This window comes from Leishmania major, chromosome 31 (assembly GCF_000002725.2).
Source record: "Leishmania major strain Friedlin complete genome, chromosome 31".
In the NCBI taxonomy this organism is placed as follows: domain Eukaryota; phylum Euglenozoa; class Kinetoplastea; order Trypanosomatida; family Trypanosomatidae; genus Leishmania; species Leishmania major.
The window spans coordinates 1,178,909-1,202,328 of record NC_007272.2 but is presented as its reverse complement, the minus strand read 5'-3'; the positions used below and the strand labels follow the sequence as shown (position 1 = coordinate 1,202,328).

General features: G+C 56.4%; 4 protein-coding genes across 4 annotated transcripts; all 4 read left to right on the top strand.

Annotated features, from left to right (window-relative positions):
- Positions 1-187: 187 nt before the first annotated feature.
- On the top strand, positions 188-1,198 carry LMJF_31_2410 (hypothetical protein; the record flags this gene model as incomplete). Its single annotated transcript, XM_001685176.1, has 1 exon — positions 188-1,198. The coding sequence occupies one exon, from the start codon at positions 188-190 to the stop codon at positions 1,196-1,198; it is 1,011 nt and encodes a 336-aa protein (XP_001685228.1).
- Positions 1,199-8,999: 7,801 nt separating this feature from the next.
- Positions 9,000-12,677, top strand: LMJF_31_2400 (hypothetical protein; the record flags this gene model as incomplete). Its single annotated transcript, XM_001685175.1, has 1 exon — positions 9,000-12,677. One exon carries the CDS (start codon positions 9,000-9,002, stop codon positions 12,675-12,677), a length of 3,678 nt encoding a protein of 1,225 aa, XP_001685227.1.
- A 2,065-nt stretch (positions 12,678-14,742) lies between these two features.
- Positions 14,743-16,116, top strand: LMJF_31_2390 (zinc transporter-like protein; the record flags this gene model as incomplete). The annotated part of the gene is made up of 1 exon (XM_001685174.1): positions 14,743-16,116. One exon carries the CDS (start codon positions 14,743-14,745, stop codon positions 16,114-16,116), a length of 1,374 nt encoding a protein of 457 aa, XP_001685226.1.
- Positions 16,117-20,766: 4,650 nt separating this feature from the next.
- Positions 20,767-23,217, top strand: LMJF_31_2380 (hypothetical protein; the record flags this gene model as incomplete). Its single annotated transcript, XM_001685173.1, has 1 exon — positions 20,767-23,217. The coding sequence occupies one exon, from the start codon at positions 20,767-20,769 to the stop codon at positions 23,215-23,217; it is 2,451 nt and encodes an 816-aa protein (XP_001685225.1).
- Between the last annotated feature and the right edge of the window lie 203 nt (positions 23,218-23,420).

The following is a 23,420-nucleotide window of genomic DNA, read 5'->3' as shown; positions in this document are numbered from 1 at the left end:
CGCCCGCCTCTGCCCTCTTCGTGTACTGTTTCTGCGGTGTGGTGTTGTTGTGTTGGTTTGTGTGTGTGTGCTCATTTTTTCTGTGTTTAGCGCTTTGTCGCTCCTTTGTTTCGGTGTGGCTGCCTCGGTGCACGGGCTGTGGTGCCGGGACTCGACTACGGACGCGTTTCTCGCTGTTGGTGTGGCGATGGAGGGGGATATCAGCTCATCGGCATTCGTATGCGGTTTCACTGCTCACCGTGCTCATCCGCTCTCTCCAATTTCTGACATTCGTGACTTGTGTGTCCCACGCACCTCTACTCCCTCTGCGTCGAGTCACGCTCTCGCCCAGGCGCTGTCGTTCCCACGACGCCCACTCCCGCATCGACTTCTTGCCAGCTGCCTCCTCATCACCACCACCAATCGTTTTCAAGCGCACTGCTCACGCTCGGCTGCGACCCAGCCCCCCCCCCCGTTACCGTGTGGAACAACAACAGAAAGAGAATACGGCTGGGACGGTTTAGCTGTGTTTCTTAGCGCCGACAGTCGCGTCTTTCGTTCTCCCTTTAGCACGATTGTATCTCGTTTTTCCCCTTTCGTCGCCGCGATGAGTGATCGTGACGTACCGGCCTCGATGACGAGGACCTGCGCGCCACCTAAGGCTCACTTCCTCTTCTGCTCCACCGACGCACGTAATGCGGCTCCTGCTAGCAACGGTGATGTGGCGAAGCTGCCCGCGCCAAAGAAGCCCATTTCGGCTCCGCTCACGCCTTTTCAATCCCCGGTGGACACGCACCGTGATCGTCATTCTAGCCGCCACGCGTCACCGCCGCGTCAGCTGGGACGCCCGCTTCCGCCGACGCAGCCGAGCTTCAGCGATGTTGCAAAGCGTATGGGCTCCTTCAACGACATGTGCGAGGCGAACTCGTTGTTGAGCTCCCACGTGCGCTTAGGCGAGATGTCCACTCTGGGCATCTCTGCAAGCACATCCACCATCCCCGCTGGCTCCAGTGGCAGCACCACCTCACTCCACTGGCTTCGCATCGCAGAGGATCGCGTCATGCCACATCCGAGCAGCACCAAGCCAGCGCCGGCGGCTCTGCAGCGAAATGCGGAGTACGTGCTCGAGCGGTGGGTGGAGCAGAAGGTGCATCGCACCGCCGCCATGGATGACGCCATGATGAAGGTGGCTGCCGCTTTTGATGAGCTATACGCCTAAGACGCACCGAACCGAATAAGGCCGATACGGAAAGCCCAATAGCTACGTCGTTTTTCTGTTTTGTCGTGTTTTTACTTTGAGCATGTGTGCGTGTGTGTGTGTGTGTGTGTGTGTGTGTGTTTGTCCTCCTTGCGATGTGGTTTCGTTTTTCTTATTTTAATGTGCAACATCTCTTTGTTGCTTTCTCCTTTTCGTCGCGCTCTGCGCTTGCTGGGCCTGTCTTTCCATATATCGCCTCAGTATGTTTGCGCAGTGCTTTCATGGACTTTGTCTACGCGTGCTCGGTCTCCTGCATCTTTGTGTTTTTTTTGTGACCTTGTTTCACTCTCTTGTTGTTGCAGTGCCAAGACTGTCTTCGTTCTACCCTTTGCCAACGCCCTAGCACCCAACTTCTCATGCTGCAGAGGGAGGTGGTCGCCAACGGCCCGCTTCCGCGCTCTCCGCGCTCTTCACTTGTTTCCATTTTCGCCATTAGAGAGACCCTACGTAGCGATATACGCCAATGATGCAAAGCGCCCTCTCGCGCAACTTCGCCGGCAAGCGAGGTCTCTCCCCGCCTGTCGTCGTCGCTGCCTGGAGGTTCGTCTTCTTTTTGTTGCTTGTTCCGCTCCCCTCTTTGGTCTCCTCGTTTCCCGCTATTCCTTTTGGTGCTTCAGCCACTGAAACAGACACGCACACACACACGCACACACACACACACACACACGCACGCACACGCACAAGTGAGACCCTCCGCCCCTCCCCTCTGCCCCTCTTTTCCTCCCTCATCGCTTCCGTGCTACGCCGCCTTCAGCCAAGGGAGCCGAAGGCCGTGATGTGACGTCTCTCTCCTTCGATTTCTCTCTGCAGCTGACGTCGGTACGCTTTGTCTTTCGACATGTCGTTTGTTACGCACACACATATTATTTATATGTTATATATGTATATGTATATATATATATGTATGTGTATGGTTGTGTGTATCTTCATCGTGAATGCTATGCGATGTCGTGGTTTAATCGGTAAGTGACGCACCCCTCTCCCTTTCTTCGTTTATGTGTGCATCACCTTTGCGTGTTTTCCGGCTTCGGGCGCCACACGCCTCGGCCTGCACCCCGCATGCTCTGCGCGCGACTTTGACTGTGCAGTGTGTGTGCGTGTGTTTTGGCTCTCTTGTGACGAGCGACGGATTGTCCTTTCGGGGGCTTTCGCTGTCTGGTGCACAGCGCCATGAATGTTCGCCGAGTGATGCCTCTGTAGTAGTATTCTTTTGTCTTGCCTGACACGTCTGCCGGCGTGCGTGCTTCGATAGCGTTGTGCGTGAGCGACGTGTTTGCCTTTGCCACAGACGTGTGGACACGATGAGCGAAGGACACCCGCGCGCCGCTATTGGGGAGGAGAGAAAGCCAGCGAAAGGCCAAAGTATTCTTTTTTCTCTCTGCCGTGGCGCGTTCTGTTGTCGGTAGGTGCCTCTTCGCACCCCTCACCTGCGCCTGCCTTCATGGTCCATATATAGCACCCTCACTCCGTTACCCACTTCCTTCTCGTACCTCTCATCAGCACTCCGTTGCTGATTCTGTGGGTTGTAGTTGTCTGGTTTTTCTAGCGCCGCCGTTCACTTTCTCTGGCTTTCTGTATGTAGTAATAGCTTCGCTCTCTCTAGTGTTGATATGCGTATTCCTCCCCCCCCCGGAGCATGGTGCGCGTGTTGTGTTGTGCCTTCACCGCTCGCAGTGCAGACGCTCGCACCTGGTGCTTTGGTCGGCCGTTTCTTTTTGTTGTTTTTTGGTTTTGTTTTGTTTTTGCTTGATTGCTCTGTTATGGGCTCGTGACCCCGCCTCCAACAATTCGTTCTGTTTCCTTGTCTGTTTTGTATAGCTTGATGTTGTCTCTTGTGTCTCTCTTTGCTTGTTTCGACTTCCTTCGCCTCCTCTCTGTCTCGTGCTAGCTTTCTTTCTTGGATACCGTTGCTGTCCGTCGACGGCCATGCAGCGACTCACTTCGATACACATAAACGAGTCACTGTCGCCTGCCCCTCCATCCCCGCTTTCTGCCTCTGCTATCGCATTTCTATACCCAGCGATGTCTTTTGGGTCGAGCTCGTATCCGCCTCCCCCTCCCCCTACTCCGTGAGTGGCCGTGCCGGCCGCCTTTTGTGTTTTTATTGTGCTTAACTCGCTCTGCGTTCCCTTTTCAGGCATCTAGTAGAAAGATGAACAACCACACTGTCCTGCGTTACATGAGCACGTACGAGCTGAGACGATATTGCTCTCCCCCTTCCCCCTGCAAAGTGTCTGCTCTGCGACGTACGTTCTTGCCTGCTGTTTTTCCCCTTAGCGCACTCGTTTTGTGTATTCGCTCGCTCGTGCGTGTTGCCTAGCATAGAAGCGCTCTCAGTATCGCACCCTTCGTTGTGGTCAGTCCGCAAGTGATTACTGTCTTTCATTGCCTCCCGCGTTGTTCCAGCCGTCCTCTTCCTCCGTTTTTGTTTTTTTTTTCTCGTTTCGCCCCCTCTTCCTTGCGTGCGCGGGTGTTTCTGTCTGTTGTCTGGACTGTGGAGCCAGCTCGTTCCGTCACTGCTCCTCCTTTCCATCCTGCCCCGCGCCTCCAACTGCTCTTGCGCGCACCGTCTTCTACGTTGCGTTCTTGTTTGGTTTTGTTTTCTGTCTCTGTTCAGCTGCGTCGTGCGCGTATACACGCGAAGCGAGCAGAGTGGAAGGAATGTGAAACGAAACATCATGAACGTCGATCTGAGCGTCTCCCTGCTCTTTGTCGACACCCTGAATGCTTTGTTGCAACCAGCAGTGCCTGAATGGCCATCACTGTATGATGCCGCTGCACACATCAAGGTGGAAAAACACCAGTGTCGCTTTGCTTGCAGTGAGTATGACTGTCCGTGCCATGTTGCGTGCATCCGAGTGGCTGGAGGGATGCGCAAGCGCAGAGCGGGTGGCGATCACTTTTATTTTTGGTTCCCCCTCGCTGTACGTTTTTTTCTTGTTTTTTTTTTTGGTTGCTTGTTTCCTCCCTTCTCCATTCGTGGTCTGGAATTCTGCGCTCTGGCGACAGCCGTTTTCCGTGGCACTCCTTCCTCACCTTTTCGGTTGCTCGTTCGCTTGTTTTTCCTCTGTTATGTCTTCCTTTTCTTTTTTTTTTTGGCTTTCTTCTCTCTTGTTCGCTGAGTTTTCTTATCGTAGACAGACATGGGAACATAGTTCGACACGAGAGGGGGAGGAGGGAGGAGGAGGGAGGAGGGAGGAGGAGGGAGGAGGAGGAGGAGGGAGGAGGAGGAGGAGGAGGAGGCAGCTGCGTGGTTGTGTCACCGACGCGCTCTGTCAACAGGCGCTTCCTTTATGTTTCGGAGGATGTGCCGCTTATTTCCTTGGATTTTTGTTTTTTTTCTTGTTTTTGTTTTTTTCACAGCTGTTTCTGCTTTGGGAAGCAACGAAACAGCTTACGCATCACCTGCTCAACATCAGTGTTTCCCCTATCGCTCCCTCCGTGTCTCCTTTAGGCATTTGTCTGGGGGAGAGGGGGGTCACAACGAGGGCATAGCGACGACAACTTCACACATGTGTTCCGCACTGCAGGGGAGCAGCAGTATGCCTCGCTTACGTTGGTGCCGACGTTTTTTTTTCTGTTTTTGCTTTCCTGTTCTTCCCGTCTCTCACTCGCTCTCTCTCTCTCTGCGTGTGTGGGCACTTGGGCGTATGTGCGCGTGGGACACTTCTCGGCAATCATTCACGCAAACACATAAATGAAATAAATCGCCGCTGGTGCGGTGTGGGAAAGTGGACGGATCCTCAACGTGACGCGTCAACAGAGTTGACTGCTGCAAACTCATCCGCGCGGCCAATGTTTAAAAAATGAAAAGGTTGGTCTTTGTCGTTGATGGGGACCTCAGTGGGTACTCCCAACTGAAAGAGGTCGTTGGGTGAAGACGTTGCGCCTCACAGAGACAGAAAGAAAAGGACGCTTAATCGAATCGCGTCATCTGGCCTCACGAACAAGAGAATCAGGAAGAAGTGACGGCTATACCAACAAGTCTGAAGCAGCTGTGCGGCTCCTATCATCTACGCGATGCAGTCAGACCGCAAAGGAACAGTTGGTAACGGTGCAGGGTCTCTGAAGAGAGCCACCCTTTAGGCGCACATCCAGACTTGCTCTCCATCACGTGCACATGCTCACGCAAGTAACCCTCCTCTCTAAAGAAAATAAACCCGTAAAGCCAGGCTCCAAAAGGAAACACAGAAAAGGAAACAACGAACAAGCAGAACGGGTGGAAAAACGTGGTGATGTTTTGGCCGCCGACGTTCTTGCATCTCCCCCGCCCTTTCTGCGGAATTTCGCCGATGCAGCTCCGTTCTTCTTGAGGACGCATCGAAGCGAGATATCGGTGGTGGTGCGTGTGCTTGTGTCTTCCATTCTTCTGGTTGTACGTTGTTTGTCTGCGAAAAGGAAACGAAACCGAACTTCAAGTGCATCCTTTGTTGCTTTGGTTTTTTTGACTGTTGCCGCCGCGCGTGGAGTTTGTTTGTCGACGGCATTCTCGTACGCCTACCCACTGCCCTCAACCGTGGGCGGTGCACAACGGAAAGGGCGGCAAGACACGCAGTCGAAACGAGGCGCGAATCGCTCGCGTTGGAGGCCGTCGCATGCGATGACTGTGAAAGGAGTCAGCACATAGGTCGTCAGAAGTCGGGAAGCAACGTAGTACGTGGACAGGAACCCACACAGTCACCTGTCCATTGTTGGAAGACCTGTACGAGCGCAAAAAAAACGCTTGCCTTACGTTTTTGATTTTGTTCATTCTAATTTTCGCGTGTGTGTGTGTGTGTGTGTGTGTTGTTTTCATTGTTTTGTCTCTTCCTTCTCCCCTTCTTTCCGAACCGTTTCTCACCCACCACCACCACCACACCACACCACCCGCCCGTTTTCTCTCTCTCTCTCTCTCCGATTGTTGCTCGCATGGGTATATTTCCATTCAAGCGAGGAAGGCGCGAAGACCCACGCGTTGAGAGCAAAGATAGAGAACATACACGCAGACAGCGCACACAGGGAGGAGAGGCTCTGTACTCTCTCTCTCTCTCTTGGAATTTTCTATCGCTGGCCACGCCCCTCCCCTACTCCTACTCCTGCACCTCTGGTGGTGTTGCCTTTAATGGTTCTACATATCTGTGAGTATATGTATCAACATAGTTGTTGTGTGTCTCCTCTCTCTCCTTCGCAGTCCCTTCTTTGGTTCGCTGTGCTTGTAGCTACTTCTCTCCCATGAGGATGCTCCCCCTTAACACCTTCCCCACCCCCTCTCTCCTGTCTTCTCGTTTTTTTTTTGCTCGCTTCGCGACTGGTCTCTCGATGTCTTAACGTCTCCTATTTTTTTATATATTTTTTTCCATGGACACGCTCCCCCTCCCCCGACTGTCTCTGTCGTTGTTTTGATAGTCGTGTTTCTCCTCTGTTTAAGCACGTGGTTGGCCCGCAACCTTTCCATCTCTCCCATTGCGCGCGCGCTCTCTCTTTCTCTTTCTCTCTTTCTTTTTCTCTCTTTTTCTCCCTTCCTATGTCTCTGCCTCCGCCTGTCTTCCTCTTTTGAACTTCTCCATCGCTCACGCCACCATCCCGACCCCACCGCCACACCACCCCCGCACCCTCTTTTGCTACAGGTTTGTTTGCTTCCGTCGTTTCGAGGCTGTCGCTCTTCTTGTACCGGTGCATCGCGGCGCACGGCGCCAACACTGGGGAGTGCTTCTCTTCGTGTCGAATGGCAGGCTTCTACGTAGAAGTACGCACGCGTGTGGAGGAGCAGGACAGAAGGACGGTGCAGCAGGCCGCTGCGGGTGTGGTGCTGAACGTGCGCGTGCATGTCTCTCTCCCTCACTCACTTGGCGTGCACCTTTAGCGGTCTGTGCTGTAGTCGTCGCTTATTAGAACTTCGTGCGCGTGTCGACGGGCGCCAGGCTCGACGGCATAACAGGTGCGTGCATGTTTGAGCTTGCAGGAGCGGCTACGTGTCAAGCCGTGAGCAAAGGCAGGATATACCCTTTGTGAGCAGCATTCGACGTTGGTATCCCCGCGTTCGTGGAAGGGGCGGGTGGTGAGAGAACGGATGCGCTGTGAACAGGGATGGCGCTGCTGCCGAACGCCGCCGCACGATTGCCCCTAACTGTTTGAGCGTACATGCGCATGTGCGCGCTGATGTCGAATCGCCTCTTTATGGTTGCTCACCGCTTTATTTGCTTCTTTCGCTACCCCATTGCGGAGAGAGCACGTGTGCGCGCATGTGCGGCGGGAAGAAGCTCTCTCCCCTCGCCCTCCCTCCGCGTATGTGCCCTGTTACGTTGTTGCGTCTGCGTTCCGCTGGCCGTGCGTTGAGTTTTCTCTCTGTGTAGGAAGCACCAACCTGGCTTTGGCAGAAGGGCAAAGGAATCAACGAAAGGGGAGCCGTAAGCACCCCCACTTCTTTATATATACATATATATATGTATATATGCGCATATATATATATATATATAGATGTCTAAAGAGAACGCGAGCACAGAAGACACTCGTCCACGCCACCGCGTGTATGTACAGCATCGTCGGCATCACGGGAAGTAATGCCGCGTCGTATCTGCATCCTCAGTGCGACGTCGCGTGCAATGTTTTGCGCCTCGTGCCACACCGGCGACGGTGTCTCTCCGTGTGGATGTGACGTTAGTGTGCATCAGCAACATCTGCTGTTGCTGCCTTCGCACCTCTCCGCTTTCCCCTGCGCCGACAATCCCTTTTTTGTTGTTGCTGCAGCGGCAGAAAAGAATCTGCGCTCGCCGGCGCTGGTGATGCGCAGGACAGTGGTGGCAGGCACGCACCACGCTCCGAACGAGGCAACGATGACTCTCTCGAGTGGCTACTCTTCCATCGCATCCTTTCCATTTTTTTTTCCGCCTTGCATCCAAATCTGTCGCGAATGCCTCATATCGTTTCCGATCTTTCTTCGCATTGTCTCCGAAGCGTGTGCGTGCTGCACAGCGTACGCGGAGGCCTGTGGTGCACTCCTGCCTCTACTGGCAGTCACAGCTCTTCTTTTTGTGGTGTCACTCTTCACAGATAACGAAACTGAACAGCTACCTTTTGGACGTTGTGCGCTGAAAATTTGGTCGAGTCTATTTTTCCCTGTGTGTGCCGGGCTGCCTCGTTTTTTGCTCTGTATGGCGCTGAGCTGCCATTGTTGTCTCTGCTTTCCCTGCATGAGTAGCACACAAACATCCCCTCAGGTGCGCTCAACGCCACCCTCTCGCATTCAAACGCACTTCTCTCTTCTTCCTCGTTTTTTTTTTCAATGGCTTTTCGTCATCGATGTTGGTAGGTTTTCGCTCGCAGTACCATCGCGCTCGTTGGTGTATCGCTCTACTCCTCGCCGTTGTGCTGGTGTGTGTGGAGGGTGCCGACGAGGAACACATCTGCCTCTTTTCGACGGCCTCTCCTGCTGCTGCACATTCTCCTGCACACCTCACGCTGTTTTTCGCGTCGCCTCTTTTTTTTTGCCGCTATCTCGTCGTCCTTGTGTGGTGGCGCTTGTGCCTGGATCTTGCTCCTTTCGCTCGGCCTCTCTTCCATTGAGTCATTGGCGCCGGCACTTTCCTGAGTGATCCTCCCCCGCGTTGCCCTGCCCCTGCCCTGCTCCCCCCACCCCCTCTTGCCTGGCTCGTCTCGACTTTCCCGTTGCGGTAGGGTCAGCAGATCAACGGAGGCACAACGTGCGAGTGCTGTCTGAGCTACAGAAAAACAGCCGACTTTCTCCCTCTGTGTTTCGCCGCATCTACTTCTCGTTTTCTAGCGAATGCAACCGACCTCCGCGGCGGATGCTAGGCCGCCGCGCGCATCACGCAGGTACCGCGTCCTATTTTGGCCACATGTTGTGAGTACGCCGACCTCTGCCCTCAGTGGCACCGGCGATGGCAACCGAGACGAGCCCGTTGAGCTCAGCGCTCGACTCAAACTCAAACTTGGCCAGGTGTATCTGCACCTCACGCACCGACCCCGTGAAGCGACTTTGCCGGAGCATCCTGCATCTGCGCCGGCGACTCCGGCTGGTGGCGCCAGAGCGAAACAGTCATCCCTCGCGCCATTGAAACGTTTCTCGAGGCAGAGCCGGTGGCTCCTATTATCGCTCCCGCCCAGTAGGAGCTCACTGCACCGGCACCACAGCCCCGTGACATCACTCGAGAAGAAGCACGAGCATGCGGGAGCGCCATCGACGTCGTCGACCAGTTGTGCTCACCTGCACCCAAAGCAGCACTATATTGTTGCATTGACCGAGATCTCGCCCCTTGCCGCACAGTTGCCACTATCGGCGGAGCTGCGCTCCAGCCTGCATCTCAATCGTGTAGACCGGGACGCGGCTACCTACTCGTCCCACTCCACCCCGCGTGCGCCGTTCATGAGTCTTGCCAGCTGGGATTTGTCAGGGGCACCGTCTGCGCTGTCGTCGAACTTCTGCTGTCCTCTCGGCTGCGACCTTGCTGCAACGTCCGCTCGTCCATGGGACAGCAACTCATCTGCACGTCGAGCGTCTAGCGGGCGTGCAAGAAGTACAACAGCCACCCACGGACAGTACCTCGATGTGGCGGAGCCGCTGCGCTCAAGCACGCGCACCCCGCCGTCACCGCTGCTCACAGCGTCGAGCAAAGGCATGGGCTGTGGGCAATCGAGCTCCTGCCCTGGCGAAGGTGACGCGACGAGGGCGCATCACTCTCCGTGCACGTGGACATCGCCCGTCCCGCGCGGAAGGGGAAGTCAGCTACTCACGCCGCTCGTCGACAAGGCACCTGCATCTCAGACGCTTCCTATCACGCACCTCAGCAGTGCCAGTTTTAGCAGCTTGACCTTTCCGCAGACGCACGCCGCGAACTTACGCCTCTCCACCGAAAACTTTATCCTCGACTACGAGGAGCTGCTTGGTGTCACCTTCTTCGGTGTCCCGGAGACAGCCGGCGTCGGTAACTGCTCCTCCAGCGACGATGAGGGACATGGACTGCTGGACAAGAGTAGGAGATTTGGCGACCGTAAGCTGTATGAGACGCTTCTGAGCTCTATCGTGCCACCGAAGCAGAATCTGTGGCGGCCGCAGAGCGCGAGGGCCGCCTCGCATCCCTCCGAGGTGATCAGCGAAGATCACCGGGGCGCAGCGACGCCGCTGCACTCGCCGCGCAGACAGCTACCGACCCCCTGGAAAGGCAACCATGCAACACGGTCACCTGCCTTCGCGCCCACTGCTCATGTGTGCGCGCAGCAGGTGCTGGAGCTGCCCTTCAAGCTCAACCAGGCCCAGGCGTTTTGCCTGCGCTTCCTAAACGAGGCCGACCTGCGTCAGTTCCTGAGCTACTACATCGAAATGCAGACGTACGTAAAGCAGATGCAGGGGAAGAGCGCAGCCGCCAAGAGATGGGCGGAGGCAGGCGGACGCGACAGTGGTGGTAGGCAGCTGGCCACCTCTCGACTGGCCGAAGGTGACGAAGAGAACTCGGTCAGCAGCGAGTATGAGGTGTATCAGAGAGACAGCACCACGAACTCTCCCCGCTCTCCGTCCACCGCGACCTACCATGAGCACTCCCACCATTCAATGGCCTTGGGTCCAAGGGGCAGTCCGCTCTCCACCGAGATCGTCTCGGATGATCTGCTGAGGGATAGCCAGCCAGCGGCATCAGAGGGGATCGATGGTGGGCAACACGATAACAGCAAGCGCTACACGGAATTAAGAGCTCTATCGACTCCAGCTCGGACCACGGCTCGTAGCCATGATTGGCAAGAGTACCTGCGATGGAAAGGGGACCCCCGCTACGGCATCAGCTATGCCACCGTCCCGCTGTTTCTGTGGCACTCGTTTCTTCGGCTCGCGTCGTCGGTGCTCTACACGTGCCAGCGCGGCTTCCTCATTGTGAAGCGTCTTCCAACACCGAGCTCGCCTGACCACAGCGAGTATGGCAGCCACAGCGCCCGCTGTGCGGAGCTGGAAGCATCAAGGGAGGCTTCAAAGCAGCGCCTGAATGACCTTGTATGTCGGCCGCTCAGCCCAATCGGCGCTGCGCTGGAGGTAGCGCCACCCACGATGCAGCCGCGACAGCGTCAGGCTTCGCCGAGGCCCGAAGGCGTCTCCGAGCGGTGTCCGACACCACTGGTCCCGGTGGCCGCTCCGAAGTCACTGCCGTCTGCGTCTACGACCAGGTCGAGCTGCGATGACGTGAAGCTCGTTTTCCACTCTGTCGCCAGCGCCCCGTGCCAGCGCACGGATGAACACATTACCACCTTCAAGGACGTCTTTCTATGCCTGTCAGAGTCCCACCTGCTCTTCATGAACTCATTCGGACACGTCTGGTTCCACTTCAGCGTCGACGAGATCGTCCTGATCACCCACTCCGCCGCAATGGACTCGTTCCCGACGCACCCCTTCCTTCACTTCCGGCTCAAGCCCAGTGAGTGCTTCGATACACCCACATTTGTTCTCCTGTTTACCTTGATTCCAGATGTACCTCGCCACGTGCAACTCGCACGTGCTAGCGCCTCGCTGCGCCCACCAGGAGCCGAGCCAGCCACGCAGCGTGGTTCTGCACAATCGACATCGTCTCCGTCAGTGAGTGTAGAGAGAGCAACATCCTGGGCTAGTGAACAGGCCCCGGGCGAATTGGTTGCCGTGACCGACAACTGCGTGAGCCTCGTGGAGGCCGAAGAGAAGGAACGGCTTCTGTGCCGCCACAAAGCGCTGCTCAACATTTTCGAAACGGTCTGCCCGCGGCCGGTGGAGTGGTGCACCTTCACGGAGCTGATGCGCGGCGAGAACAGCAAGGCATACCGCGCACGCTTGAGGCAACTACTCTTACGCGCTTCGACCGGGGTGTCCGGCTCTCCTCTGGTCGCCAACTCCTCCCGTGTGTACGCGGGCGCTTCCTCGTGGATGGCGCAGCAGCACAGCACAACCCCGATCCTCTGTGTGAAACTAACCGCAGGAGACATCAGCTTTGCGGATTCCGACACACGGCGGTCGGAGGGAGCGCATCCCCCGGCCAATCAGCTGCCACTCGCGTCATCGAGGTCGTTCAGTGCCCGACAGGCACAGGACTCGCAGCGGCGGTTGTCACCGCCACACAGGACGCCGGACGGATCTCGAATAAGTGCCTTTGCCGGACCGACGCTTCGCTGGGGTCGCGACGATCCCGGCATAGTGTTGCGGGATGCGGGGCACGACATGGACTTTTCATTTGAGCGGGCCACCCGCACCATGCCGCTGCTGGCATGCAAGGAGGCGGTGACGCAGGACTGCGGCGCGTCCTCGCAGGCTTTCCAGTCGCACGGTCTCTACCCGACTCACTGCGGCTCGGGCTCAGCTGAAGCGAAGCAGAAGAACGAGGATGGGGATGGCAAGGGCAGCAGCCGTGGGGATGCAGAGGACATGTACGTTCCAATGGCATGCAAGAAGCGGCACAGTAGCATTGTGCGCCGTGTTTCCATGAAGGAGCTGTAGCGGTAGAGTGTTTGTGAGTCCTGTGGCAGTGCACAGGCACGCACGTCTATTGCAATCGCAGATGATGAAGTACGCGCCACGCTGTCTTTCTCCAGCAAGAGCTCGATGCGCCTCGCTCGCGGATGCCGCTGTGGTCTGCGGGTTTTCCGTCACACCCCTTTTGTGTTCGGTTCAGATGTGATGTAAAGGCGGTGAAGGGTGCATTCTAACCTTTCTCTTCAACGTCCAACTACACACACACACACACATGCACACCGGATGTGCTTCCGCATTTTTCGCTCGCGATGTCCATTCAAAGTGCTAAGCTTTTGGCGTGTAACCACAAGGAAGGCTGAGGTGCGCTTGGTGCTCTCTTTCTGCCGTGTCTGCGCTGTGTCTGGACCTCTTTGTTCTCCTCCGTGAAGTGTGCTCTCTCTGCGCTGGCCGTGCACGCAGCAGAGATTCTGGGATGCTACATTGTGATTCCTTCTCTTTCTCTTGGTGTGCGTGCGCTTCTTTGTGTGTGTGTGTGTGTGTGTGTGTTCCACGGCCACTGCGCACGAATGGCGGCGCTGTGTCTCTTCCCAGGACTGAAGATCTCCCTTCTTTCCGAGCCAGAGCGCGATAAAACCTGCCCGTAAAGTCCTCCTTTCTGTTTCACACGACAGCGACGCATTATGCGCACACGTGTCTTCCTCACTCACCCCCCCCCCTCAAAACGATTGCGTGCTTCTCCATGTTTCACGGGCAATTACTCGTGCAGGTTGTTTGATGTTTTCTAAACGTTTTTTTTTTAGTGTGCCTATTTCTCTGCCGCGCAACTTGAGCCCCCAGAACGCCACTATGCCCACCGACCTGTCCCAGGACCCCCCACACCACCCCACCCTCTCCCTGCCTGGTGCGACGGCAGCGGTAGACGCGCCCTACAGCAGATGCGCCGGCTCGGTCATCTCAGCGAAGGGCTCCTGTCTCGACCTCAACCCACCCGCCTCCTAACAGCCGCTCCCACTCTGCCGGCCGCCACCCCTGGCGCATCTCCCTCCCCGGGGTGACACGCCGGCTCCGCACACCGGCACGCAGCGCGAGGGCGGGGCGTGGGGTACACTCGAGCTCCCCTGACACTGCGCGCATCATACAAATGGCAGAAACGCGTGCCCTGTCGCCGCTCTCGCCAGCGTCACGTCAGCCAGGACCTGGCCGCCAACATCGGCAGCGGTACGTCGCTCTGACCCACCTTCCTGCTACGTGGGTACGTGAATTCCTCATAACCAGAAGTGACTGGGCATGGACAGGGATATGGAGACTGCTGGGCGTCTTCCCAGAGAGTGCGAGTGCACTGCGCCGTGGATGCCGCGCACCGAGGTACGCCCCTTCTCGCGGGCCCCTCAATGCGTTGAGGCAAAAACAAATCGACAAACCTTACGTGTTGGAGGCTTTGCCGCTGGAATCGGAGTGCCGATCACACACGGTGCAGCTGGCAGGACCGAAGGACTCCGTGCTCTGATGCTCTCTACTCGTATTCAGCTGTTTCTCCTTCGCTTCCTTCGCACTTCATCGGTGCAGTTCATCAATACACTCGCTCCTACACCTACACCCACCCACACACAAGAGAACTGCACAACTCGACGGCACATTCCTTTGTTATTGTTGTGTGTGTGTGTGTGTGTGTGTGTGTGCGTGTATTACTGCTCAGGTCTTCCTGTGTGCGTGTCTTTTGATCGGTTTCGTGGGCTTCTCTTTGTTGCCGTTTTCGGCTCTTCTCGCCGCGCCTCATCCCCCTATTCGGCCGTTGCTTTTTCTCACGATTTACTTCGTCATCTCCGCGTTTCGCTAGCCCTTTACCGAAGCACTCAGCTCCCTTCTTGTCTCCGCCGCCGCCGCCTCCCTCTCTCCCTCGCCCTCCTTCTCTGTGTGCTTCGTCGCTGTCAGCGTAGGATTGATGAGTTGCTGTCACCGCGTCACTTCCCACCGAGTTCTGAGCTGTTTGGTCTACTGAAAGGTGTCTCTGCTGCCGTGAACACTTCGAAATCCATCTGTATCTCTCTCGATCTAGACATATATACACTTGCTATTGGGTCCCGTCACGATGTCACCTGAGCAACCGAGAGAGACGACGGGGTTGACGGTAGCCACTGCCGGCCCGGCGGTCACCAACTACCACACTGCGTCTAATACGGTGCACGTCACGCTTGCCGAAGAGCGCACGATTGATGAGGCGCTGTCTGCCGTGAATGCCCGTCGCGAGTCGGAGAAGAAGGTTCTCCTGGGCGCCCTCATCTTCTGCTTTGTCTTTATGATCGTTGAGTTTGCCAGCGGTGTGATTGCCCACTCGCTGGCCCTACTCACGGACGCCATCCACTTGTTGACTGATGTCGGGTCCTATGCACTGAGCATTGGTGCCCTTGTCGCGGCTGGGCGTACGGCGTGCGGCCGCTACAGCTATGGATGGCACCGGGCTGAGGTGATTGGCACCCTCATCTCCGTCTTTTCGATCTGGGCTTTGGTGACCTGGATTGTGATTGAGGCAGGGTACCGCACCTACGACATGTACATGTGCAGTCGCGTACCGGCGCAAGCTTCCGCTGGCGTAGCAAAGGCTCGCGAGTGTCAGGCGGTGGACTCGCGTCTCATGATTTTAGTTGGTGTGCTTGGCATGGTGGTGAACGTTGTGTGTGCCTCCATCCTCTACTTTGGCGGCTCTCACGGCCACAGCCACTTCGGCTCCTCGCACGGGCACAGCCACGGCGAGAGCGAGGTGCACGACCATCATCACAGTTATAGAGATCTTCACGAGGGCGACCACGGGCATAACCACGGACACGACGACCGTCACGATCACGGTCACGACCATGAGCACGGTCACGACCATGAACACGGTCACGGCTATCCAGCGGAAAACGGTGGCGGCATTGGCAGCCACAAGGGTTTCGCTGTGCACGCCGCTATCCTGCACGCCATGGGCGACTGCGTCCAGTCCGTCGGTGTCATTTTTGCTGGCATTTTCATCTACTTCAGCAACCTAGCTTACTACGGCAATCACATGTACGAGCACTCCCTCTTCAACCTTGCCGATCCGTTCTGCTCCGTCATGTTCGCTCTCATCACGCTGAACATGACCAAGGCGTTGCTGATGGACCTGCTCAGCATTCTGATGGAGAGCACGCCGGCAAGCGTCGACTACTACGCACTGGAGACGGCGCTGCAGCAGATCGACGGTGTCATCAGTGTGCACGACCTGCACGTCTGGTCCCTATCTGCCGAGTACGTCTCCCTCTCGGTGCACCTGGTGGCAGACAATTCCGCCGAGGCACTGCAGAAGGCGCAGCACATCTGCAAGGAGCATTTTGGCATTGGCCACACCACCATTCAGATCGACTCGGTGGCTGTCGGCACAGCCGGGTGCGCCAGCGCCTGCGCTTCGCCGACTGCACATGATGAGATTTTGAGCCACTACATGTGAGGTGCCGATGGTTTTCTGAGGCTGAGATGTGGCCTGCCAAGGCGCCACTTTTCGCTACCCTCCTCCCGAACGAACGCTGTGTTGCGTGTTCCTCAGCGGGTGAAGCAGTGTGTCTGTGCCCGTATGTGTAACGCAAGCTTTCCCCGAGTGAAGGAGGGAGGCAACGCGAAAAGGAAGCCGGATAAAGTATGCGGCATGCGAAACACGAGGGTAGGCTATAAACAAGCTAACAGCATCCACAACACGGCGGTCGTGAGCTGCGATGGGGATGGGCGCGAAGGAGGGGCGAGAGGAGGCTTGTGTGCGCTCATGTACCCTTTCCTTTTTCCATGTATGTTTGTGTGTGCCTTGGTTTTGTATATTGCGCTGGCGTGCATGAGGCGGCGCAGGCAATTCGAATAGCAGCAACTGGCGGCAGTCGGCAACGTCAGACTTATACGATTTTTTCTTTTTCACATTTGCCGGGGTGTGTGCTCTGTGCCTGCCGGCCTGTCTCACAGAGCAAAGACTCACCTTGTTCTTTGGCTGTGCCCATTGGATGCGCTGGTGCATGACACTTTTCCTTTTTCGTACTTTCCTCGCTTCCCTTCGTTGTGCGTCGCTCTCTCTTTCTCTCTTCACGCTGCCGCCCTGACGCTCTGCCTATAACCGTCGCCCTCTCGCCCCCCGTTCTCGTTCTCGCCGCTACATCTTGCGCCTCTCTGCTCCTCCAGCGGGCTGGAGCGCGCGGCGACGCCGGCTGTCGCTCTCGTGGCTCGCACAGAGCCTGAGAAGTCGGCAGCGAAGCGGAAGAGCCACACGGAAATTTACGAAGCGAAAGAGAAAAAAAAACAAAGAGCACCCGTGGTGTGTCTTTCTGGAGCGTTTTTCAGCGCGCTTGCGTGATCTCGCATGCGTGTGTACCCCGGGTATGCAGGCACATCGATTTTCTGTTTCGCTGCCCACGCACAGGATCGTTGCGCGCCGCTCGGTGCAAAGTCCTTGCCATCACAGCGGGCCACGTTCGTTGGCGCCTCGGAATGAACACTCAGACACGGGTTCAAACTCAGCTCTAGCACCCGTGTAGGCAGTAATGCGATTTACCTCTTGCGATGTCCGCGTGCCTCATCCAGGTCAGCTCTTTGGCTGTAGATTTCTTTGTTTGTTTTCGATGCGGGCGCACCGGCACTTCTGCTTTTCTGTTGTGTGGACGTCCCCCTCGCCTCCCCTTCCACCTCATCGTTTTCGTTTCTGTTTTTTCGCTCTTTCATGTCCGCGTTTGCGGCATGTTAAAACGCTAACATCACCGAGTTGTGTGTGTGTGTGTGTATGGATGCGTAGGTGTGTGTAAATGTATAATACACACACATATATATACATATATATATATATACATATGTGTGTGTGTGTGTGTCGATGCGTAGGAGGATGCCGCCCTGTCACGGCGTCCCGTGTCGTCGCCGTGCTCGTTTTCTTCTCGTTGCGCTTGTCTATGTGGTGCGAGGGGCACCGCCGCTCCGTTTGCGCGGGAGTATTCAACTTTGGGTTTTTTCTTTTTTGGCTCGCGTGCTCTTCACGGGGCGTCGTGTGGATGCCTGCGCATACGGGTGGGTGTCTTGCTACACATGAAAGATGTGAATAAAGTTGCAGATACGGCGCGGCCGTCAATGTTTAGGTTTCCTGGAAACGACAGGAGGTTTCAGCAACGCGGGCAAAGACGCCGCGCATGCGTGCGAGGGACTAATGCCGTTGATGCTCACGGGTTTTTGTTCGTGACTGTAGGCCATGGTGAGTCTGGCGCATGTGTAGTGCACCGGTGCGGAAACGCACTTGATTGCTCTGCTGCTTGATGCGCGGCACCAGCTGCGCGAAGGAGTGCCATCTCTCTTCTTCACATATGTATATGTCTATATATATATATATATATATATATATTCGTAGAGCGTGTGTTCACAGCAATCGGTTTTAGTTGTGTGGGCTCTTGGCTCTCCGCTGTCGCACGTGAATGTGTTTGGTGCGCTGCAAAAGGGGCGTGAGCAGAAGAAAGGATTGTGTGCGTGTGTATAGGAATAGATGAGCTGGAAGAGGAGTCGTTGTGCGTCGATGCATGCGCATATGTCCATGTATAGCATATACCCGTGGTATGCCACGTGCCTGGGGACCTACGTATTCATGCGTGTGTGCGTTAAAATGTCTTGTGCTTGTGGGCCGGCCCAGACGGTGCGGCGCACGCACTTCGATCCGCGAACGAAAAAGACGACGAAACCACATGAAAAGAGGTCAGTGGACGCTGTGCGTGTGTGTGTGTGTGTTTGTGCCTGTGTCGCTCCGTTCACTCAGACTAGTCAGGGGAGAAGCGACCAACCTGCGCGTCACTTGAGAATCCGCTTGACGCTATGGGAGCGCCGCTTGCATCTGGCTTGGCCACTGAGTTGCGCCAACGCTGTCCCCCCCCCCTCCCCGTTCCACCGCCTCCGCTGTGCATGCCCACCTACCGTCACTCTCCGTTCTTTTTCCGTAAATCTGTTTCTTCTTCCCTCTACTGCACAGAGAACCAGCAACACAGCTTCCATCAGCTGAGCACCGCGCACGCTGCAGGGAGGTCTCGCTTGTGCGTGCGTGCCGCGTTTCCTCTCTGCCCATCTCCCGGCCGGCAGGCCCGCTTGCCCTCCCCCACCCCTCTTCGTCCCCCTCTCTTGTCTGCGTGCCTGTCTCCTGTCGTTTATTCCGTTGCAGTTTCTTTACGTCTTTTCGCCTTGTGCCCACCAAGAACACCGCAGCCGGTTGTCCGGGCCGCGCCCGTCTCGGCTCGTCTCTCTCTGTCTGCTTCTGTCTGTGGCTGGCAATCCTTCTCTCGATATATATATATATATATATTTCAAGGTCATCGTCACGCACGATAATTCGGGCTTCCCAAAGCGCGACACCGCCTACTTCCAGGGGTGGGGAAGACGAACAACAACAACCGAACTTCAAAAAGGAGTCCGACCGCTGGTGTGGCTCTACACCGTTTTTCGAGCGAACCACGTGCTCACCTCTACCCGCACCGCTCTGCACCGTAAAGAGCGGTGCGCGGAGGAGGAGGGTTGGGGGAGAGACTTTGTTGCCCTTTATTAATATTTTTTTTGCTTTTGTTTTTGGATTTCGCTTGGGCAGCAGCCGCGACCGACGACGCGTGTCGGCCTTTGTTTGCTGCTGTCGCCGTGTATTATCAACTCCAGTAGATTTCTTTGTTTTGCTCACTCGGCACTGTTGTACTCCTCTGTCGTACGTTGTTGTCAAATATCTCGCCGCACATGTGTGTTTGTGTGTGTGTGCTATTATTCTTTGTTGTTGTTGTCTACCGCCGTTATTATTACGTACTCGCCATCTAGTCTACGCAGCGGGCGAGCGGCAAAGAGAGAAGATCAGCAGAAATAAATAGAAAGCAGGCAAAACCCAACAACCAACGCAAGACTGCATACCGTCGCTGCCGGCTCTGTGTGTCTGCGTGTGGGTGTGTATGCTCTCGTTGTTGTTATTTCGCGTGTCTGCCGTACTCGATTTTCTGTTTGTTCGTCCACTATTTTTCTTGCGCTATACACATACACACATATATATCTACATGTACCTCTATCTGTGTACATACATCTGTGTATATTGAAGCTGCGCTCGTCTGCACACCGATCACGGCGCGTTACTCTTCCGTTCTTCGCGCCCCCCCCCCGACACCTTTTTTTTTGTCATTTTCGTCCCTTTCCGGGGGTGGGTATCAGAGAAAAGGAACTGCCCGTCCTTCGTTTGTTTTTCGTTTCCTTTTTAGAAGACCATTCTCACATATCTCCTCCCTCACTCTCCCACCCACCTACGCTCAGAAACGACCACACGAACACCGCTTTATCTCTGTTGTTTTGCTTCACGTATTTTTTCCTTGTGGTTACCCCCCCACACACACACACACTCCTCCTCCTCTCCCTCCTTCGCGTTTTTTGTTGTTGTTTGTTTGTTTGCTTGCGTGCTTGCATGTTCTCTGTTTTTCACGTGTCTCCGTCTTTCCAAGCCCTGTGTCGTGTGCGCGCATCCTCGTTTCCGTTTCGGGTTGTTCATCATTGTATCTCGTTTTCGTGTTGTTTGTTTTCTTTTGTTTTCGTCCATATTCTTTGTGCTCTTCCCCTTCAGGACTGGAGAGGCACCTGTGTTGTCATCGCTGGGGTACGCTCTCCCTGTGTCAGGCCTCGAGCAGGCGTTGCCGTGTCCCTGTATCAGAAGGGGCAGGAGCGAGTGCCTTGTTTCACCTCTGCCTTGCCGTTGTCACGCACAAAGAGCTTCACAATCACGTGCGTAGTGCGTAGATCCTTTTTTGTGTGTCTTTTCTGATTACGTTGAAACTGCCCTTCTGTGCCACGGGTCAGCTTGCCGGTGGTGGGGCGTCGATCAGACCCTGCAGCTGGACGTCAGCGTTGTATCCGCTTCTTTCTCGTGTGCGTGTCTGTGTGCAGGGCTTCTCTGAAGATTTGCCTCACCCTCCTTCTCTCGCTTGTCACCCTCTCCTTGTGCTTGTTTCTCCGCTGCGTGCTTACTGCACCTCCGCCACGTGTTGTTTCGACGTCTCGCTGTGTTGCTTCCTGTCCCGACTCTGCGCTCCCTTCCCCCATCCAGCCTGTTAAGGATTTCTCTTTCTCTGCGTGTCGGATGATTTCTGCGATGCAGTACTTATCTCAATCATCGTCCACGACGTCTCTGCACGCTGAGCCGTTTGGCAGCTCCACACCCATGTGCTCGATGATGGGTCCATACACCATGAGCGACGAAGGCCCGGCTCGCCCCCCTGCCATGATGGGCTCCGCAGCCGGGTTGGCGATGGCGTTTTCAGCGTTCTCATCTGGTTTCTACGGCCATGACGATGCTGCTCACCCGTATAAGCCTGCAGCAAGCTTGCGGGAAGGCCCACGCAGTGGAGCAACTTCTCACCAAGGCGTGTCTTTGGCAGCGCAGCTCTACGAATACGCAGAGAGCAGCTGCGGCTGTGACTACTCTCGCGTGACCCTCTACGGCGCACCGTGCGCCAGGGAGGCGGCTGTCCACGACTGCGCCATTGCGGCTGCTGCTTTCGCCGAGCCGCGTTTCGGGTCTGCGCACCGTACAAACTCTTTCGCCACGTCCGGCACGGCGCTGAGCGACTGTCACCTCTCCCGGAAAGACGGCGGAGGGTTCACTCCGGCATCCGCACGTACTTTTCTCAACTCTGACGACAGCTTCGGCGGCCGTAGCGTGAACTCACGCCGCAGTCTGCGAGACAGTCTGACGGCCCCGGCGAGCTCGATGTCGTGCTCTGTACGAGGATCTGTCGGCTCTGGCTACTACCTAGATACCACGTTTCGGGGGGACGAGCACAATCACGACCGTGTCGCGTGCAGCGCGGACGGCGCCGTAGTACTGAGCGCAGCGCAGCACCGACTCTCTGACTCTATTCATCTGGCATCGCAAGGCGGCTCCGCCTCGCGTCTGTCCAGCGAGAATATCTTTAGTCTAACGCAGCGACTTGATGCTGCGGAGAGCGGCACGACCAATACCGAAACGCTGCACGTGCAGCCGCATCTTCACCTCTCGGGGTTCTCGACTTCGCAGAATGACAGGTTTGTGTCACCGCGCAAGAGGGGCACCATAGAGGACGACACAGAGCATGTTTCGGCGAACACCGCCTCTCCCGCCACAGCGTTGTTCGGAAACGAGTTTGGTCCCACTGGCTGCTCGCCTTTCTACGACCTCGGTACGGTAGCGCTGGAGAGCAACAAGGCAGGCCAAAGCCGCTCAGCAGTGCTCAAGAGAGACAACGTTGTGCCCACGACCACAGCAGAGAACGATCGGAGCCGCCACTTCTCCAGCGTTCAAAGAAGGCCGGCGTCCGAGAGACAAGGCACCGTGGGCACCGGGCGATCGGCATCAGTGTCTTCAGCGAGCAGTACCGCCACGTCGGTGACACCGAGACAGCCGTCTGTTCTGCCCAAGACGCTGAGTGGTGCGTCCACAGAGCCGAAGAAAATGACATGTAGTCTGGGCTCCGTCGACAAGTCGAAGCCGCCCGCCGGTCAGGCACCGCAGTCGGCATCCCGCAAGCCGCGCCGCAAGGATCCGCGGAAGTGGAACAACTCTCGGTCCACCAGCATCACAGCCTCAAACTTTGAGAAGGATGGGACCGCATCGTCGACATCATCTTCTTCCCCTGCGGCATCGAGAGCGACTACCGACACGCATAGGCAGAAGGCGACCGCCACGGCGTTGGCCGGAGCACCACCTGCAACGCGCACGGATGATGAAAGCGGTTGCCGCTCTTTTCTCGCCTCTCCGCCGCAGCAGCCGCTTCAGCAACAGCTGAACCCGGCCAGGGCACCAAACAGCACTACGACCACCTTCACAATCTCTCCGCCCTCGTACAACGAGCGACACCAGCGGCCGTTTCTGCGACGGCGCTACCTTGAGGGCCAGGTGAAGCCCTTGAACGCCACAGAAATGCAGATGGCGATGGTACCCTTCTCGCCCCGTCGAGATGTGCCGCCAAGTCGTAGCAGTGCCAGCGGTCCTGCGACGCAAGCGCTTCTGAAGCCTGCCGTTCCGCTGCAGCCGTTACAATGCGATCAAGTCACGCTGCCTGGCACGGCGCGGGCGTGGAGCCCCAGTGGAACAGTCAGCAGCTCTGCCAGCTTCAGCGTGACTCCCGAAAAGTTCATCACGGTTGCAAGTGGCGGTGGCGCTTGGAGGACGCAGCAGAGGCTCGCCGGGTTCACCGGCTTTCATCTCTCTATCGGGATGGAGGGGCTGTGCGTCACGACAGAGAGCTCCAACGAGAAGTCCCCGCGCAGCCTTGGTGGGCGAAGCGGCACGGAGTTGCGCTTGCCGGGAGAGTCTAGCAACGGCATCATGAGCCGCTCGTGTCCCTCGGTAGAATACTCTGTGGATGAAGGTACGAACCCCTTCTTGATACAGCGCAGTGCGTCGTGGTCCGTGCACTCGGCACGTAGCATCACGGATTCTGGAGAGGTTCCCGGTATAGCACGCAAGAAGCGCCATGGAGAGCATGTGCTGTCCAACGCACATGACCTAGAGGAAGAGCACGTGACAATGCATCCGAAGCCGTCCAGGTAGAGCCGTCTGACGATGCCTTGCCTCAGAAAGGTTAGCTGTGCGAAGAGGGTATGAAGGCGAACACCACGTGTTCGCCTCTGCTAACGAGGTGCGTGCCGAAGCGTTTCATATTTTTTTTTCGCTTGTTTACTTGCTGGGGAGTCTGCGGATGTTTTCTGTTTGCTGCGGTCTGTCGTCTCATCCATCCATGTTCGCGTCTTCCA